Source organism: Symphalangus syndactylus, chromosome 13 (assembly GCF_028878055.3).
Source record: "Symphalangus syndactylus isolate Jambi chromosome 13, NHGRI_mSymSyn1-v2.1_pri, whole genome shotgun sequence".
Classification (NCBI taxonomy): Eukaryota; Metazoa; Chordata; class Mammalia; order Primates; family Hylobatidae; genus Symphalangus; species Symphalangus syndactylus.
Window position 1 is genome coordinate 24911450 of NC_072435.2, and position 17350 is coordinate 24928799.

The 17350-nt window shown below is 42.5% G+C and overlaps 2 protein-coding genes across 2 annotated transcripts in view; both read right to left on the minus strand.

Annotated features, from left to right (window-relative positions):
• The window catches only part of LOC129460654 (zinc finger protein 813-like), a 109645-nt gene that overhangs the window by 79885 nt on the left and 12410 nt on the right, over positions 1-17350 (minus strand). The window contains 5 exon segments of the mRNA XM_055238789.2: positions 8664-8821; positions 8823-8927; positions 9961-10454; positions 10623-11734; positions 16905-17031. Of these exon segments, the coding sequence (XP_055094764.1) occupies positions 8664-8821; positions 8823-8927; positions 9961-10454; positions 10623-11734; positions 16905-17031 (1996 nt within the window).
• LOC129459522 (zinc finger protein 578-like) overlaps positions 5375-17350 on the minus strand; it is an 82237-nt gene continuing 70261 nt past the window's right edge. Inside the window, exon 2 of the mRNA XM_063615666.1 lies at positions 5375-6262. The gene's annotated coding sequence lies outside the window, so the exon portion shown is untranslated. The remainder of the gene's footprint in view (positions 6263-17350) is intronic.

Sequence of the window (17350 nt, forward strand, 5' to 3'; positions counted from 1 at the left end):
ATGTGAACTAATGGCTTCATGTTCTTCCTTTTACTTTTTTTTTTTTCTCTCTCAAAATCCTTCTTAGGTACTCTGCCTGATTCCGTTTATCTGCATATAACTTAAATGATCAAAGGTTTGAATATTATAAGGAAACCTACTTTGGGTGGAAAGGTTTCTCGGGGATTCAGAGACTCCACTGAGACATACCTGGTGTGTGTTCAGTCCCTGATGTACCAGAGCTCAGTATTTCCTGCTTCCTTCTTGTGAGACCCTCTCTGCCTCCAGGGATCAAGAAGAAAGAATCTCCCCAGACACTCCAAAATCCCTTTGGAGATGCTATCTAGGAATTAGTAAACGTTTTCTTGGTAATTACAACAGGGAAATAGTTTTAAAAAAAGAATAGCTTCCTAGGACTGCACTGTCATAGCTGTGACAGATAAAATGATCATTGCAGTTTTGAGAGCAGGTGAGGTCACAGAATCACAAGCCCATATCTAGCAGCCTGGCTGCTGCCCTCTCATATAATACTGACTGGCATGACCAGCACACTGAGCTCACCATCCAGACAGAAGGGTGGGTCAGGTGAGTATTTTATATTTCAGTTTGACAGGTAGAGTCCGCAGTAGAAGGAGGTATATAAGAAGTCCAGATATGGCTGGGCACAGTGGCTTACGCCTGTAATCCCAGCACTTTGGGAGGCCTAGGCAGGCAGATCACCTGAGGTCAGGAGTTTGAGACCAGCCTGGCCAAGATGGTGAAATCCCGTCTCTACTAAAAATACAAAAATTAGTTGGGCGTGGTGGTGCACTCCTGTAATCCCAGCTACTTGGAAGGCTGAGACAGGAGAATCGCTTGAACCTTGGAGGCAGAGGTTGCAGTGAACTGAGATCACAACACTGCTCCCCTGCCTGGGCTACAGAGCAAGACTTGGTCTCAGAAAATAAATAAATAAATACATAAATGGGCTCGTGAGCACAACTGAATACCAAATTATATAGAAATTTCATAGAAACATATAGTTTACCAATATTTAAATACATATTATATATAATTATATTGATGTTTAGTTATATAACTATGTTAAATATAGTATCACCAATATAGTTTAGCAATATATAGTATACCAATTTCTCTTAACAGAAATATCCCAAATGATAATTTTCTAGCTAGAGTGACAAATTATTTTCTCAGTGCAAAAAAGTTTACTGGTCCTATAATGTTGTAGCCAGGTCTCCAACTCCTGGTGCTACCCCTGTGTTTATGTTATGTTACCTGCCAAAAGGAGTTTGGCTGGTAATTTACTGATTAATGAAGGCTAACAGTCATTTGAATTTTTTTTTGAGACTGAGTTTCACTCTGTCGACCAGGCTGGAGTGTAGTGGCGTGATCTCGGCTCACTGCATCCCCCGCCTCTCAGGTTCAAGTGTTCCTCGTACCTCAGCTTCCTCAGTAGCTGGGATATAGGCACCTGCCACCATGCCCAGCTTCATTTGACTTTGAAAGAGAAATCTGTGTGTATTCCCAGCATTTTGAGAGGCCAAGGCGGGCGGATCACTTGAGGTCAGGAGTTCAAGACCAGCCTGGCCGACATGGTGAAACCCCGTCTCTACTAAAAATACAAAAATTAGCCGGGTGTGCGGGTGTGGTGGTGAGTGCCTGTAATCCCAGCTACTCTGGAGGCTGAGGCGGGAGAATTGCTTGAACCTGGAGGCAGATGTAGCAGTGAGCAGAGATCTTGCCACTGCACTCCAGCCTGGTCGACAGAGAGAGACAGTTTAAAAAAAAAAAAAAAAAAGAAGAAAAGAAAAATAAAAAAAAGTTATCCTGGATTATCTGGGTGGGTCCTATGTGTCTTTGAAGAAGAAATATATGTCAGAGAGGTGCAATAGCGGAGGAAGTTAAGACCCAGGAGCACGAGGGTGATTTCACGTGCTGTATATTGAATATATGGGAACCAGGAGAAAGAAATGAATTCTGACAACAATCTGAATGAGCTTAGAAGTAAATTCTGGCCGGGCGCGGTGGCTCACGCTTGTAATCCCAGCACTTTGGGAGGCCGAGGCGGGCGGATCACGAGGTCAGGAGATCGAGACCACGGTGAAACCCCGTCTCTACTAAAAATACAAAAAAATTAGCCGGGAGTGGTGGCGGGCGCCTGTAGTCCCAGCTGCTCGGAGAGGCTGAGGCAAGAGAATGGCGTGAACCCGGGAGGCGGAGCTTGCAGTGAGCCGAGATGACACCACTGCACTCCAGCCTGGGTGACAGAGCGAGACTCCGTCTCAAACAAAAAAAAAAAAAAAAAAAAGTAAATTCTGCCCCCACAGTCTCTAGAATAGAGCCCATAGCTTTGACTTTGATTTTGGCCTTGTGAGAGCAGAAAGAGTACCCAGAAAAACCTGACACATTTCTCATCTATGAACTGTGAGAAAATAAATGAGTGTTGTAGTAAACTGCTGGCTAAACCGTGGCAATTCATAAATAGAAAATTAATACACATCTGAACAAATGTAACGATAAAACATTTAAACACTAAAATAAAAAGCAACCATTTATATCATAGAATATCTAATTATATCATAGAATATCTATTATCAATTTCATAGAATATCTAAAATTGCATCTGAAATCACATACAAAATATATATGTATATACACACCATTCAGATATTCATTATTCAATATTTAAATATGTATTTGCAGAGTTACATTTCTGTCTAATTCAATAGCTTTCACTCATCAGTGATGGGGTTTTTTTGTTTTTTTGTTTTTAAGATGGAGTTTCACTCTTGTTGCCCAGCTGGAGTGCAATGGCGCAATCTCAACTCACCGCAACCTCCGCCTCCCGGGTTCAAGCGATTCTGCCGCCTCAGCCTCACTAATAGCTGGGATTACAGGCATGCGCAACCACGCCCGGCTAATTTTGTATTTTTAGTAGAGATGGGGTTTCACCATGTTGGTCAGGCTGGTCTCAAACTCCCAACTTCAGGTGGTCTGCCTTCCTCGATCTTCCAAAGTGATGGGATTACAGGCGTGAGCCACCGTGCCCGGCCAATCAGTGATGAAGGGGTGGCCTGCCCCTCCACACCTGTGGGTGTTTCTTGTCAGGTGGGACGACAGACTGAGAAAAGAAATAAGAGACAGAGACAAAGTATAGAGAAAGAACAGTGGGCCCAGTGGAGCAGCGCTCAGCATGGGGAGCACCCGCCCGCACTGGTCTCTGAGTTCCCTCTGTATTGATCACTATCTCCACCATCTCGGAGAGGGGATGTGGCAGGATAATAGGGTGATAGTGGGGAGAGGGTCAGCAGGAAAACATATGAGCAAAGGTCTGTGTGTCATAAATAAGGAAAGGGGCTGTGCCTTCATGTGTACGCACACAAACATCTCAGTGTAATAAAGAGCAGTATTGCTGCCAGCATGTCTCACCTCCAGCCCTAAGGCGGTTTTCTCCTATCTCAGTAAATATAACATACAATCGGGTTTTACACCGAGACATTCTATTCCCAGGGACAAGCGGGAGACAGATGCCTTCCTCTTATCTCAACTGCAAAGAGGCCTTCCTCTTTCACTAATCCTCCTCAGCACAGACGCTTTACGGGTGTCCGGCTGGGGGATGGTCAGGTCTTTCCCTTCCCACGAGGCCATATCTCAGGCTATCACATGGGGAGAAACCTTGGACAATACCTGGCTTTCCTAGGCGGAGGTCCCTGCGGCCTTCCGCAGTGTATTGCGTCCCTGGATACTTGAGTTTAGAGAATGGTGATGACTTTTAACAAGCATACTGCCTTCAAGCACTTTTTTAACAAAGCACATCCTACACAGCCCTAAATCCATGAAACCTTGAGTCAACACAGCACATGTCTCTGCAAGCACAGGGTTGGGGCTAGGGTTACAGATTAACAGCATCTCAAGGCAGAATAATTTCTCTTAGTGCAGAATAAAATGGAGTCTCTTGTGTCTACTTCTTTCTACAGACACAGTAACAGTCTGATCTCTCTCTTTTCCCCACAAGTGATGTTTTTATACCAGTTGCAGTAGATCTACGCATTTTTTAAAATGCCACATCAGATTCCATGGTGATTGTGAATAAACCATGTCATTGCAACACTCCCTGTTTACACATTGACAGAGCTGTGTCCGTATGTGCCCTGCCAGAGCACACATCATACCACGTGGACCACGCTGACTGAGCACATGCGGTGAACTGTGTGATCCTTGGAAAGAGGATTATTGCGCCATGGTGATTGCACATTCTCTCCAAGACAGGCAACTGATAACAGACCTTAGAATAGCCATAAAATGCCACATCCCGACAAATGTGCACCCAGGTAACTCCACCTAGTACTGCCTTCTCTAGGCCCCTGTCATCCCATAGAAGGCCAGAAAAGAATAGGATTTGCAAGAAAATCTAAGGTAGTTTTCACTGGGAGCCCGCAGTTTGTGGAGGGAAATGGGAACTGCTTTATATGGGCTTTTCCCTAGGGTGTGTGTGTGTGTGTGTGTGTGTGTGTGTGTGTGTGTGTGTGTGGTGGGGAGGGTCAGTCCATCCTATGTCCCCACTGCTATAGGAAAATGTGGGGGCATCTCTGGGAAGGCACCTGAAGACAGAAACTCATATTTTGTTCTCCAGGTAGGAACTTATCATACCTGATTCTCTTCTGTGCCAAAGGATTATTATAACATATGATGTTTGCTGGAAGTTTTTTTTTTTTTTTTTTTTTTTTTTGAGAGGGAGTCTCACACTGTCACCCAGGCTGGAGTGCAATGGCGCAATCTCGGCTCACTGCAACCTCTGCCTCCTGGGTTCAAGCGATTCTCCTGCCTCAGCCTCCCAAGTAGCTGGGATTACAGGCGCGGACCACCACGCCCCGCTAATTTTTGTATTTTTAGTAGAGACAGGGTACCTCCATGTTAGGCTGGTCTCAAAGTCCCAACCTCAAGTGATCCGCCTGCCTCGGCCTCCAAAAGTACTGGGATTACAGGCATGAGCCACCGCACACAGCCTCTATGTAACTTCATTTTAGTCTTTGTGGCTATCTCGTTTAGGAATAAAATGGGAGGCAGGTTTGTCTGATGCAGTTCTCAGGTTGACTTTTCTCTTTGGCTTAGTAATTTTTATTTTCCTTTCACGAGCTTGTGACAGACATAATGCTTTGACACACTGATATTGCTTAATATAGATTTTTCCATAACAGTAAAGTCCAAGAGTCTGTCATGAATTGGGTTAGGGGAGACGAGAAGATTCCCAGGAGACTCCTGGTCTCAACCAATCCTCCCACCTTAGCCTCCCAAAGTGCCAGGACCACAGATGTGATCCACTGAACCCAGTGGAGTCTCTATCTCAAGAAAAAAAAAAAAAAAAGCAATACAGAAATTGAGGTACTCTATGCGATTACATCATTTGCCTTTTTTATTTTGAAATGAAAAGTCTCACATATTTATTATTGAACCCACCCAACCGATGTGTCCGTAACAGATTCAGAGAGAAAAAATATATTCCCAATAAAACATGTCCAACTCTCCAGATAGTGGTGACATTTTCAGCTTGATAAGGTAACGTGATTGTAATGCTCAGACAGCATAAATATGTGTGCCATCTCACGTGCAATTCCTTATAGACCTAGCTTCGTTCTTCTCCAATGTCTCCTTTTGGAGTTGTACCTGATTTTATTACCAGTTTTGATCTGAATCCACTGGGGAATGGAACCATTTTGCTTTTGTTTCTTGGCCAGGAATTGCTTAAATCTGAAAGTCCTGTGAGAAGATTTGGCGAGAAGGGGAGTCAAGTACACACCACGAGAGGAGAGAGGAAGAGAAGGGGCTTGATGTATTTTATTATTTATTTATTTATTTTTGAGACAAAGTTTTGCTCTTGTTGCCCCCATCTTGGCTCACTGCGACCTCCGCCTCCCAGGTTCAAGCGATACTGCAGCCTCAGCCTCCTGAGTAACTGGGATTACAAGCGCCCGCCACCACACCCACCTAATTTTTGTATTTTCAGTAGAGACGGGGTTTCACCACGTTAATCAGCCTGTTCTCGAACTCCTGACTATTGTTTTTGCAGTTACCTGTCAGTCTTCTTCATTGTGGCACAAACAAGATTAATTTTTTTTGAAAAACTGATGTGGAGAGGGCACGGTGGCTCACACCTGTAATCCCCGCACTTTGGGAGGCTGAGGCGGGCAGATCACGAGGTCAGGAGTTCAAGACCAGCCTTGCCAATATGGTGAAACCCCGTCTTACTAAAAATACAAAAATTAGCTGACATGGTGGCGCGTGCCTGTAGTCCCAGCTACTAAGGAGGCAGAGACAGGAGAATCACTTGAACCCGGGAGGCAGAGGTTGCAGTGAGCCAAGATCGTGCCACTGCATTCCAGCCTGGGAGACAGAGCAAGACACCCTCTCAAAAACAAAAACAAAAAACAAAACAAAACACAAACACAAACAAAAAAACTGATGTGGATGGTGTACCTGTCACTCCATGCATCACCTTCAACATTGTCTTGTCCCAACTCAAACTAAGTTATCCATTTACAAACTGTTTATTTCTTTTGGGCATCATCTCCATAAACTTTTCATAAAGCATCAATGATTTCATTATTCCTCTACCCAAACTTTACCATAAGTATTCTTTTTTGAGCCAGTATCTCGCTCCGTCACCCATGCTGGAGTGCAGTGGCATCATCACAGCTCACTGCAGCCTCGACCTCCCAGGCTCGAGCCATACTCCTACCGCAGACTCCACAGCAGCTGGCCCTGCACGCATGTGCCACCATGCCCAGCTAATTTTTGCACTTTTTGTAGACAAGGGGGTTTCACCATGTTGCCCAGACTGGTCTTGAATACCTGGGCTCACGTGACCTACCCGTCTTGGCCTCTGAAAGTGCTGGGATTACAGGCCTGAGCCACTGCATCTGGTCTCATTGTAAATTTGATGCTTATTTTTGTTTTAATTTTAGCAGGATTTATATTGCTTTGATAGAGTCTCTTTTTCTTTTTTTTTTTGAGATGGAGTTTCACTCTTGCTGACCAGGCTGGAGTGCAATGGTGCAATCTCAGCTCACAGCAATCTCTGCCTCCCGGATTCAAGCCATTCTCCTGCCTCAGCCTCCAGAGTAGCTGGGATTACAGGCATGCGCCCCCACGCCTGGCTAATTTTGTATTTTTAGTAGAGATGGTGTTTCTCCATGTTGGTGAGGCTGGTCTCGAACTCTGGATCTCAGGTGATTCGCCCACCTTGGCCTCCCAAAGTGCTGGGATTACAGGTGTGAGCCACTGCACCTGGCAGATAGAGTCTCTTTTAAAACTCATGTCTTATCCTTCTGAGTGCCTCAAACTAGAGCCTCTTCAGACATGTTATAACAGATTTGTACCAGTTTATTTTGGTGCAAAAACTGGGAAATTCATACACAATTTTCTCATAACATGCAAAATACATATTTTTCCATGAACTTCTTGAAGACCCCTTGTACTAGAAAGCTGTATTCAAGAGGATATAAAAAGGATTGTAGATATTCAAGTGCCACTTATTTCTGGGATGCAAGGATGGTTCAACATATTCAAGCAAATCAATGTGATACACCACTTGAACAGAATGAAAGATGAAAACCACATCATCTCAATAGATGGAGAAAAAGTATTTCACAAAATTCAAAATCCACTCATCATAGAAATCCTAAACAAAATAGATAGAAAAGGAAATTTACCTCAACAATAGAAAGACCATCCATGAAATGACCAACGAGTAGATAACGAAGCAGGGAACATGGAATGATTTTCCTGTAGGATCTCACATGATGCAAGAGTGCTCTCACCTCTTCTAATCAATAAATACTAGCTGTCCTAGCCAGAGCAATGAAATAGCAAAAGAAATCAAACCCATCCAAATCAGAAAGAAAGAAGTAAAATTATATTTGTTTGTAGATGACATGATCTTCCGTGTAGAAAATCACAAAGACTCAACCAAAATACTACTGGAACTAATAAACACATTCAGTGTATTTGCACAATACAATATCAGCACCAAAAATTAGTTGAATTTCCATACACTAACAATAAACAATTTTAAAAGAAAATTTAAAAACACTTCCATTTGCTAGAGAACTTAAAGTAAGAAATACTTAGGAATAAAAGTAAAAATGTGAGAAGTTTGTACCTTGAAATCTACAAACATAGCTCAATATGATTAAGAACATATACAGAGATATAACCCATATTGCTGGTTTGGAAAAATTAATATTGTTAAATGATTATATAACCCAGTGTGATTTAGATTCAACACAATACCCATAAAAATCTCTATCAGTTTTTGTTAAAGAACAAAAAGCAAACTGGGAAAAGTGGCTCACGTCTGTTGGCCAGCCTGATCTGAAACTCCTGACCTCAAGTGATCTACCCGCCTTGGCCTCCCAAAGTGCTGGGATTACAGGCGTGAGACACTGCGGCCAGCCCAATCTTCTTAACATAAACACTTTAATGTCAATTAATGCTTGATGGTTTGCTCTACTCATTGCATTTGGAACAATTACCTCAAAAATGAATTTTCTGATATTCTGCAAGGAGTGAAGTCAGACTGAAGACCTTGCCACACTGATGACATTTGTAAGTTTTCTGTCCAGTATGGATTTTCTGATGTCTAATGAGGTGTGTACGTGACGTAAAGGCTTTGCCACCATCAGCACACTTGTGAGGTTTCTCTCCTGTATGGATTCTCCCATGTTTTGCATAGGATGAAGTTTGACTGAAGACCTTGCCTCAGTCATGACATTTGTAAGGTTTCTCTCCAGTATGAGTTTGCCAATGAACTGCAAGGTATGGATGATGTCTGAATAATTTGCCAATTATTACACTTGTATGATCGCTCTTCCTTATGGGTTCTCCAATGATTTGCAACGGTTGTAGCGTTACTGAAGACTTGATGACAATCATTACGTTAGTAAAGTTTCCTTCATCATGGATTGCCTGATGGTGAATAAGTGTTGACTGCTCATTAAGGCTTTGCCAGGCTCATTACACTTGTAAGGTTTCTCTCCAGTATAAATTCTAGTATGTTGTGCCAGGCGTGAATCATGCCTGAAAGCCTTGTCACAAACTCTTTTTTTTTTTGAGATGGAGTCTCACTCTGTCCCCCAGGCTGGAGTGCAGTGGCGCAATCTCGGCTCACTGCAAGCTCCACCTCCCGAGTTCATGCCATTCTCCTGCCTCAGCCTCCTGAGTAGCTGGGACTACAGGCGCCCGCCACCACATCCAGCTAATTTTTTTTATTTTCTAGTAGAGACGGGGTTTCACCATGTTAGCCAGGATGGTCTCGATCTCCTGACCTTGTGATCCGTCTGCCTTGGCCTCCCAAAGTGCTAGGATTACAGGTGTGAGCCACCGCGCCCGGCCCTGGTCACAAACTCTTACAATTTTATGGTTTCTCTCCAGTATGAATTATTTTATGTCTTTCAAGGTTTGACTTGTGACTGAACACTTTGTGATATTCTTCACCTTTGTAAGCTTTCTCTCCAGTATGAATTCTCCTGTCTTTTGAGGCTTGATTTGTGACTGTAAACTTTGTCTCATGCTTCACATTTCTAAGGTTTCTCTCCACTATGAAGTCTATGATGACATGGAAGGTGTGCTTGTTGATTAAAAATTTTGCAACATTCATTACACTTTTAAGGTTTCTCTCCAGTATGAATTCTTATGAATTACAAGGACTGAATTGTGATGGAAGGTCTTGCCACACTCATTGCACTTGTAAGGTTTCTTTCCAGTATGAATTGTATGATGATGTGCAAGCTTTGCTTTTCAATTAAAAACTTTGCCACGCTCATTAAACTTGTAAGGTTTCTCTCCAGTATGAATTCTTATGAATTACAAGGACTGAATTGTGACGGAAGGTCTTGCCATACTCATTGCACTTGTAAGGTTTCTCTCCAGTATGAATTCTTATGAATTACAAGGACTGAATTGTGACGGAAGGTCTTGCCATACTCATTGCACTTGTAAGGTTTCTCTCCAGTATGAATTGTAGGATGATGTGAAAGCTTTGCTTTTCAATTAAAAACTTTGCCACGCTCATTAAACTTGTAAGGTTTCTCTCCAGTATGAAGTCTATGATGACGTGCAAGGTTTGCTTTTTGATTAAAAACCTTGCCACATTCATTACACTTGTAGGGTTTCTCTCCAGTATGAAGTCTATGATGACGTGCAAGGTGTGCTTTTTGATTAAAAACCTTGCCACATTCGTTACACTTGTAAGGTTTATCTCCAGTATGAAGTCTATGATGATGTGCAAGGTGTGTTTTTCGATTAAAAACCTTGCCACATTCATTACACTTGTAAGGTTTCTCTCCAGTATGAAGTCTATGATGACATGCAAGGTGTGATTTTCTATTAAAACCCTTGCCACATTCATTACACTTGTAAGGTTTCTCTCCAGTATGAATTGCCGTATGAATTACAAGGGCTGAAATTCGACGGAACGTCTTGCCACACTCATTACACTTGTAACGTTTCTCTCCAATATGAATAGCCTTATGAATTACAAGGGCTGAATTTCGACTGAACGTCTTGACACACTCAGTACACTTGTAGGGTTTCTCTCCAGTATGAAGTCTATGATGACGTGCAAGGTTTGCTTTTTTATTAAAAACCTTGCCACACTCATTACACTTGTAAGGTTTCTCTCCAGTATGAAGTCTACGATGGCATTTAAGGGTTAACTCCTGACTAAAGGTCTTGCCACACTCATCACACTTATAAGGTTTCTCTCCAGTATGAAGTCTACGATGGCAAGTAAGGGATGACTTTCGACTAAAGGTCTTGCCACACTCATTACACTTGTAAGGTTTCTCTCCAGTATGAAGTCTACGATGGCATGTAAGGGATGACGTCTGACTAAAGGTCTTGCCGCATTCATTACACTTGTATGGTTTCTCTCCAGCATGAATTCTCCTATGTCTTTTAAGGTTTGATTTGAAACTGAAAGCTTTGTCACATTCTTCACATTTGTAAGGTTTCTCTCCAGTATGAAGTCTATGATGGCATGTAAGGGAATACGTCTGACTGAAGGTCTTGCCACACTCATTACACCTGTAAGGTTTCTCACCAGTGTGACATCTATGATGGCATGCTAGGTTTCGCTTCCGATTAAAGACCTTGCCACATACATCACATTTATATTGTTTCTCTCCTAAATGGATTATCTGATGTTTCCTTAAGAGTGAGCTATAATTAAAGGCTGTGCCACTCTCATTACATTGGAAAGACTTTTTTCTCACGTGTACCTCCTGTTTTTGTGTGAGTAACAAATGATTCAGGAAATTATTCCCATAATTATTAGAAATATGGGTTTTGGGCCTACAAGAAATTCTTTGGGCTGTTGAAATTAAGGAAGCATTGTTGATAGACTTCTCAACTTGATTATCAATTTTCCCTTGGGTCTGAAATATGTGGAGTTCAGGCAGATGTGAATGAAAGCTTGATCCAAGCTGATCTTTAATAGGCTTGTTTCCAAAATGCCTTTGATCATATCGGTCTGTACTACCAGTCAACTTTTTGATTTCTGTCGTGGGTGCTTCATGGCTATTTCTTTCATCTTCTTGCCACTGAAACTCTAAGTTACGAATATCTTTATCAATTTCCTGAAAGCAAAAGTGTCCAATGTGATGACTTTCATGTCTTTCCAACGTTCCTGTATGGAACTCTTCTCTCTTGCCTTGAGCAGCTGACAAGAACTCCTTCACCATGCATCTGGAAGAGATATCTACAAAATATAAACACCAATAGGTTTCCAGTTCAGTACAGATGGTAAATAATACTGAAATGTGTAAATGTGACACAACAAAAATACTTATTTTAAACTTCCCAAACATGATCTTCAAAGTTTAGGAACATAAAAGTGTAAGATTCTTTATTAGATAAAGGGCGATTACATGTGCTTCAAATCATTTCTACAGAACCCTATTTCCAATATCACGACAAAACACTGACAGCGCACAAATGTGTATAAGCCTAAAGTAAGGAGTATTTTTCCACTGTGACCCTAAAGTGTCTAACAGTTTGCAAAAAACATATCACTGTCACATCAATGAAAAGCATATATTCTTCATATTTACAGCATATTTACTGTATAGAAATAAATGCTATAGGACCACACGATATACTATATTGGTAAATAATCCACAGCAAGCTCATGTAAGGATAACCAAAATCAATGGAAACTCTCTATTGTCAAACAATCATAGCACTGAGAAGACAAGAAAAGATTACAAAATGTAGCCAGGTGTAGTGGCCCATGTCTGTAGTCCCAGCTACTTAGGAGGCTGAGGCACAAGAATCGCTTGAACCCAAGAGGCAGAGGTTACAGTGAGCTGAGATCACAACACTGTACTTCAGCCTGGGTGACAAAGTGAGACTATCTCAAAAAAAAAAAAAAAGTTAATACAATATTTTTCTGAATAACTGTCATAAAATTACCTATATCTATGCAGAAAAGGCACATTGTGACATTTTAAAAAAAATTTTTGTATTTTTTTATTTTTGAGATGAAGTTTCACTTGTCACAACAGGCTGGAGTGCAATGGCCCAACCTCGGCTCACTGCAACCTCCACCTTTTGGGTTCAAGCCATTCTTTTGCCTCAGCCTCCTGAGTACCTGGGATTACAGGCACATGCTGGCATGCTTGGCTAATTTTTGTATTTTTAGTAGATATAGGGTTTCACCATCTTGGTCGGGCTGGTCTCGAACTTTTGACCTCAATGAGCCACCCGCCTCAGCTTCTCAAAGTCCTAGGATTGCAGGCATAAGCCACACTGCCCTAGTTAATGTGACATTAATGCCGGGCACGGTGGCTCACACCTGTAATCCTATCACTTTGGGAGGCCGAGGCAGGCGGATCACCTGAGATCAGGAGTTCGAGACCAGCCTGACAAACATGGAGAAACCTCGTCTCTACTAACAATACAAAATTAGCCGGGTATGGTGGCTCATGCCTGTAATCCCAGCTACTCAGGAAGGCTGAGGCAGGAGAATCACTTGAACCCAGGAGGTGTAAGTTGCAGTGAGCCAAGATCACGTCATTGCACTCCAGCCTGGGCAACAAGAGTGAAACTCCGTCTCAAAAAAAAAATGGCATTAACTAATGGACTGTGTCAGTTATATTGCATACCACATACCGAAAAGCTTTACATACAATCATAAAAGTTAGTTGGTAAAATATTGTAACCAATAAAACTAGCAAGCAAATAACAAGTACATTTATACAACCTGCAGAATTCTAAACAATTCCCTGTTAAGAAAAAAGCCACAACTTCTATTTACCACCAGCACACAATATAAGAACTGAAATACATGTGAAGATCACTACCTGCTGAGTTATGAGGTAAAAAATATACACAGCATTATAAGGAATAAGAATTGACTAATGGCTGGGCGCGATGGCTCATGCCTGTAATCCCAGCACTTTGGCAGGCCAAGGCGGGCAGAACATGAGGTCAGGATTTCCAGAGTTGCCTGGCCAAGATGGTGAATCCCTAACTCTACTAAAAATACAAAAAAAATTAGCTGGGCGTGGTGGTGTACACCTATAATCTCAGCTACTTGGGAGGCCGAGGTAGGAGAATCATTGGAACCTGGTAGGCAAAGGTTATGGTGAGCCGAGATTGCACCATTGCCCTCCAGCCTGAGTGAAAGGGTAAGACTTCGTCTCAAAAAAAAAAAAAAAGAATTGACTAACAGTGTCAGAGGGTGCAATTATGATGTCACAACTACATTTATGAAACAGCCAGGAAATACAGCAATTCTATATATATGCATTGCCCTTAGTTATCTAGTTCACTAGCATAAAATATAAAACATAGAATGTGTACTGGGAAAATTTATAAACAGATCAGAGAAAACATTGTATATAACAAGTTGCACAATAAAAACAAACAATATGATGCAGGCTCCCTGGTCTGAATGTTCTTATTGGCCAAAAGCCATGTTCAAAGTTCTTATTCTCCAATAGGATGTTCTGCAGATGGGGCCTTTGAGACAATTTGGTCACGGGTGTTGACCGCTCATGAATAGGGCTTGTGCTTTTATAAAAAGAGATATTGAAGAGCTCGTTTCCTGTTCCTCTTTCCACCACGTCAGGACACAGCAGGAAGGTGGCTGGGCTAAACCATGAAGAAGGCTCTCGCCAGGAACCAATTTGGCTAGCACCTTGCTCTTGGACTTCCCACTTTCCAAATTCATGAGAAATAAATTTCTGTGTCTGAAGCCTCCCAGTTTATTTCTTTGTTTGTTTGTTTCTGAGATTGAGTCACACTCTATCACCCAGGCTGGAGTGTAGTGGCATGATTCTCCTGCCTTGAGATTCTCCTGCCTCAAGAGATTCTCCTGCCTCAGCCCAGAGTCTTACTTTGTCACCTGGACTGGAGTGCAGTGGGGCAATCTTGGCTCACTACAACCTCCACCTCCCAGGTTCAAGAGATTGTCCTGCCTCAGCCTCTCGAGTACTTGGGATTATAGCCGTGCGCCACCATGCCCAGCTAATTTTTGTATTTTTAGTAGAGATGGGGTTTCACCATGTTGGCCAGGCTGGTCTCAAACTCGTGAACTCAGGTGATCTGCCCATCTCAGCCTCCCAAAGTGCTGGGATTACAGGCATGAGCCACTATACCTGGCCAATTTTTTGTATTTAGTAGATTCGAGGTTTCACCATGTTGGCCAGACTGGTCTCAAACTCCTGACTTCAAGCGATTCACCCACCTTGGCATCCCAAACTACTAGGATTAGAGGCATGACCCACCTCGGCTGGCCAGTCTAAGGTATTTCTGACAGGACAGTGAAATGACTGAGACAGGAAAGTGAGCATCTCATGATCAACACCACTGAAGGCTGACAAATCTTATTAAACAAAGGAAGTTTAGAGCCTGTACTATAAATCTTGTAATACTTGAAGCCATCTAATAGCAATAACATGTTTTACAAACTTTGAGGCCAGCCGGGCATGGTGGTTTACATCTGTAATCCCAGCACTTTGGGAGGCTGAGGTAGCAGGATCACAAGGTCAGGAGATTGAAACCATCCTGGCTAACACCATGAAACCCCGCCTCTGCCTCTACAAAAAACAATACAAAAAATTAGCCAGGTGTGGTGACATGTGCCTGTAGTCCCATCTACATGGGGGACTGAGGCAGGAAAATCACTTGAACTCGGGAAGCAGAGGTTGCAGTTAGCCAAGATTGCGCCATTGCGCTCCAGCCTGGATGACAGACTGAGACTCTGTCTCCAAAAAAAAAAAAAAAAGAAAAAGAAAAAGAAAGAAATGAAAGAAGTCTGAAGAGTCATTCCAACCCACAAATATATATAAAGTTCTCCAGTAAAGGTAAATTAAAAGACAGATAGGCTGGGTGCGGTGGTTTACACATGTAATGGCAGCAGTTTCGGAGGCTGAGGTTGACGGATCACCTGAGGGCGGGAGTTTGAGATCGGCCAGACACAAAAAGAGAAACCGTGTGTCTATTAAAGCACAAAATTGGCCAGGCGTGGTGGCACATGCCTGTAATCCCAGCTACTTGGGAAACTGAGGCAGGAGAATCTCTTGAACCTGGGAGTTGGAGGTTGGAGTGACCCGAGATTGTGCCATTGCACTCCAGCATGGGCGACAAGAACAAAACTTCATCTCATCAACAAATAAATAAATAAATAGGCAAATAAAAGGACAGATACAGAAACTGTTATAAGTGTACCTTTTCTTCATAATTCAACTTTTTTCCTATTATTTAGAAGAAAAAAGCATGAAAACACAATATACATATATGTTGATGAAAATGCAACATACACAAATAATTCTGACATAAATAAAGAGTTCTGGTGGAGAAAGAGTAGTTTTTGCAGGTTATGGAATTTTTTTTTTTTTTTGAGACAGAGTCTCGTTCTGTCACCCAGGCTGGAGGGCAGTGGCACAGTCTCAGCTCACTGCAACCTTCGCCTCCCAGGTTCAAGTGACTCTCCTGCATTAGCCTCTTGAGTAGCAGGGCTTACAGGTGCCCACCACAGTGTCTGGCTAATTTTTGTATTTTTAGTAGAGATGGAGTTTTGCCATGTTAGCCAGACTGGTTTTGAACTCCTGACCTCAGGTGATTTGCCTGCCTTGGCCTCTCTAAGTGCTGGGATTACAGGCACGAGCCTCTGGGGCACAAGGATCCGTTGAGCTGGAGAGGCAGAGCCAGTTGCGGTGACCCAAGATTGTACCACTGAACTGTAGCCTTGGCGACAGAGTGAGACTCTGTCATAAACAAACAAAAAATAAATAAGAAGGGAGTCAAAGCATGTCTACACAAAAAAGCTATTAAACACAAAAAGTAGTAAATGAGAAATGAAGAACAAAAAAAATCTACAAGAAATACAGATAATATGTAACAGAAACACAATGGTAAGGTCTTCTCTATCAGTAATACTTCAAATGTAAATATTTAACTCTGCACTCAGAAAGCAAAGACTGGCTCAGTCAACAGGAACCAACTACATGTTTTCTACAGAAGACTCATATTGGCCCTAAGGACACACATATGCAAAAATTTAAAAAATAAAAGCCAATAATTAGTTATGGGGGTTGGCGCCTGTAATCCCAGCTACTCGGGAGGCCGAGGAGGATCTCATGAGCCTAGGAGATCAAGACCAACTTCAACAACACAGCAAGAATGTGTCTCTAAAAAAAAAACTAAAAAAGTAGCCCGACATGGTGGCATGCACCTGTACCAGCTACCGGGGGAGGCTGAGGTGGGACAATCACTTGAGCCCAGGAATTCAAGATTGCAGTGAGCCATGATCACATCATTGCACTCCACCCTGGGTGACAGAGCAAGACACTGTATTAAAAAAAAGAGAAAATACAAAGATACACAAGGGCACATCCCCACTTCTGGAAGGAAGTTATCCTCACCCAGGGAGACCAGGTTCCTATAATTCTCCAACATCACGTCCCTGTATAGAGTCCTCTGAGCAGGGTCCAGGCATTTCCACTCCTCCTGAGAGAATTCTATGGCCACATCCCTGAATGTCAATAGACCCTGAAAGGAAAACACATTTTAAGGAAATGGTTATGGAAGGAGTTCTTATCTTTACAGAAAATGAGAAGAGGAGAGGGGAAAGCATGGATTTAATTGCAGTGAATGTTCTCACAAATCCGAGTAAGGGCTTTATCACCACATTTTGTCTTCCCAGTTGTGTTTTATTATTATTTTTTGAGGTGGAGTCTCACTCTGCTGCCCAGGCTGGAGTGCAATGGCACAGTCTCCACTCACTGCAGCCTCCACCTCCCAGGATCAAGTGATTCTCCTGCTTTAGCCTCCTGAGTAGCTGATATTACAGGTGCACACCACCATGGCC